Raw genomic sequence first — 2,784 nt, 5'->3', positions numbered from 1 at the left:
GCTTCAATCCAAGAATGAGCAAACAAGAGAGGAAATGAAGGTGGGGGATAGAGAAGAGAGGGAGAGAGGGAGAAGAGAGGGGTATGTTTTAAAATTATAAAAACATATTAAAAAATTATGGTACCTACTAAAAATGTTAAAAATTCAATTGTGGACCCTACTAATAGTGAAAATTGACAGAATAAATGATAGGGTGATGAAGTTGAAAATCTTAATGATTGAGAGATAAAAATGACCCTTTCTTAATTTTAGGGGTGACTCTGACTTTTTCTATTTAGTTTAAGGGCATTTTAGACCTTTAACTCAAAAAAATATAAAAGAAATTAAGTGGCTGCCACTATTATATTTTATTATTAAAAATATTTAAGAAATTCATGTGGGCCCCACTAATAATAATTACACCAGGGGTATGGAGGATGCAAAATTTTAAAGTTGAAGGATAAAATTGACCTCAATTTAAATTTAAGATCATTTGTGAATTTTCATATATAATTTAGGGACAAAAATGGCTATTTATCCTTTATAATTTAAAGGACTTGGTCAGTTTTAATTTTCTTATAATATATTTTTATGTAATTTTTTAGGTCATTTTTTACAATTTTTTAGACCATTCCTTATAATTCTTTTTTTTCAATCAATGTCAAATTAATGAATATTTAATAGAGGGGCAATATTGTTACTTAAAAAAATTATTTTAGAAATTCCCCCACCCTTCACTACGGGTAACCAGTCCTTCTAAAAAAAATTACAGATAAATTAAATCTTTAGCCAAAAAAATTCCTGCAGCATAATGGTGACAGAAAAGAACGGGGAAAGTAACGAGAATGACAAGTATTTAAAATCCAACAATATCAGTGATTCACTATAAAAGAGATTCACTATAAAAGAGAAAATTACTGATAAGATTTTTCTAGGCTTCACACACACACACACACACACACACACACACACACACACTTTTTACATAAAACACCAGCATATCCAAGTAGAAGAATGTTTTTTTACGAGTTAAAAAGCTTCACAGACACACCCAACGTTTGAACAGGCTCATCCATAAGAGTGTTCTCAATCTTTTAATTTTTGATCGACACTAAGCTATACGTCATGAGAAACACTCTATCTCTAGGGAGATTACAAGTTTAATTATATTTGCCGCTACTTCTTCTACATCTTCACTTCCAACACCTGGTGAAGAAAAGATTAACATGTAAATTTAGCTAATACTTCAATTATCAAAGAGACTTTTTGAAGTTCTCGTTATACTTGATCAACGAATTTAAGAATAAACTTCACCATAAACCTGGTTTCAGAAGACACATTTGATGAGGAAAGGAATTATATAAATTAAGGTACTTTGCTTAAATTCAATTAATTGTTACTTGAATTTTAAAATATTTAACATTTAAATTCAATGTAATAATAAAATACGCAGAAATTGTTACTCAAACCTGTTGTTAATTTGTAGACCAGACGTTCTAAAGAATCTAATTAATGGAGATTTAAAACTTCAAGCCATGTATCCCCAGCTTCTCTTCAGTAATATCATCAAGTCGTTTGATCATGTCCAGTGTGAGAAAATTCTTGGAATCTCCAACTGTTCCACGTCTAAAAAAATTCTTACTTTTCACCCCAGAGGACACTTTTCCACTTTTATTCACTTCCAAATTGCTCAAATTTTCAAAACTACAGAGCTTCAATATGTCACCCACAACATCATTTTCTTCTTCTTTGGAAAAACCATACCCAATAAACTCAGCTAGTTCCTTCAAAACCCTCACCGGCTCACCCTTTAGATCCTCAAAACTCAAAAACATTACCTTCTCTGGTCTCTTCAAACTCTCCTTGTAATAACCCAATATGTGATCCCAAAACGGCCCGAAAGGGTTCTTTCCCTGGCAAAACTTCTCAAACAAATCCTCATCAACCACGTTGCTCGCTGCTTGGCTTTCTGTTTTGAAGAACGGACTTGTAAAGTGCCAGTACGAGACAAGAACGTCCTTAGGATTTCTGCACAAGTACACTATCTTACATCTCGATGACTTTACGGACTCCGGCAATGGTAAGTGTGGCAGATGGGCCGCGAAAAGCCTCGGCGATGAGAAGGAGCTCAGATCTGGGTTGTTCTCAAGATAGAGACGGAGTTCCAAGAAGGGCACAAGATCATGAGGGTTGGTAGTGAGAAGAGGGTGGGTCGGGTTTAGATTCGTGTTCGGATAATGGGTCTTGCGATTAAGGAGTGAGTAAGTGAGGGCCTTGAGCCAGGTCGTGCCAGATTTTGGCATCGTGACGAGGATGATGTCAGAGTCATGAGCCTGAAAGTGTTTATGCAAGTTGAGGACTCCTTGGATGACCCTTTTGTTGTGCCAAAAGCCTTGGAATTGGTAGAGCCGATAGATCTTCCAATACGGTTCAGAAGGTAGGGTTGCAATGAGATTTCGACACTCTTGGGATAGAGCTTCGTCGTCTTCATCCCAGAACTTGGGAATTACGACTGGAAGACCAGAGGCTTTGGATTGTTCTTCTGACATGGTTATGTTATTGTTATAGATCTATGTAAGGAGGGAAGTATGGAGGTAAGAAATTAGATTTCATGGAGATTTCCATGGGTATAGATAATGTTTTAGACGAAAGGATCAAAATTGTTGCTAATCAACATCAGACCGTCGTGTGGGCTCTGACTTTTCAATTTTTCTTTTTTTGGTGAAAACTTTTCAATTTTTCTTCAAATCATGGAGTTACTATATATAGGCCAACTCCTTTTTTTTTTTTTTCAATTCACAATTA

The 2,784-nt window shown here is 35.2% G+C and overlaps 1 protein-coding gene across 1 annotated transcript; it reads right to left on the bottom strand.

The window, feature by feature from the left end:
• Nucleotides 1-832: 832 nt before the first annotated feature.
• LOC129298451 (cytosolic sulfotransferase 12-like) lies at nt 833-2,579 on the bottom strand. Its single transcript, XM_054936866.1, has 2 exons — nt 1,449-2,579; nt 833-1,185 (listed from the first exon to the last, which is right to left on the bottom strand). The coding sequence occupies exon 1, from the start codon at nt 2,526-2,528 to the stop codon at nt 1,500-1,502; it is 1,029 nt and encodes a 342-aa protein (XP_054792841.1). The 5' UTR covers nt 2,529-2,579; the 3' UTR covers nt 833-1,185; nt 1,449-1,499.
• Nucleotides 2,580-2,784: the final 205 nt, after the last annotated feature.

The sequence above is a fragment of the Prosopis cineraria genome, unplaced genomic scaffold, assembly GCF_029017545.1.
Source record: "Prosopis cineraria cultivar Desert tree isolate PC_DT_omini unplaced genomic scaffold, ASM2901754v1 PC814, whole genome shotgun sequence".
In the NCBI taxonomy this organism is placed as follows: domain Eukaryota; kingdom Viridiplantae; phylum Streptophyta; class Magnoliopsida; order Fabales; family Fabaceae; genus Prosopis; species Prosopis cineraria.
This window is presented reverse-complemented; position numbering and strand designations above follow the sequence as displayed.

Coding starts and splice junctions, on each gene's coding strand:
- LOC129298451 (XM_054936866.1), bottom strand. CDS start 2,528: ATGTCAGAAGAACAATCCAAAGCCTCTGGTCTTCCAGTCGTAATTCCC.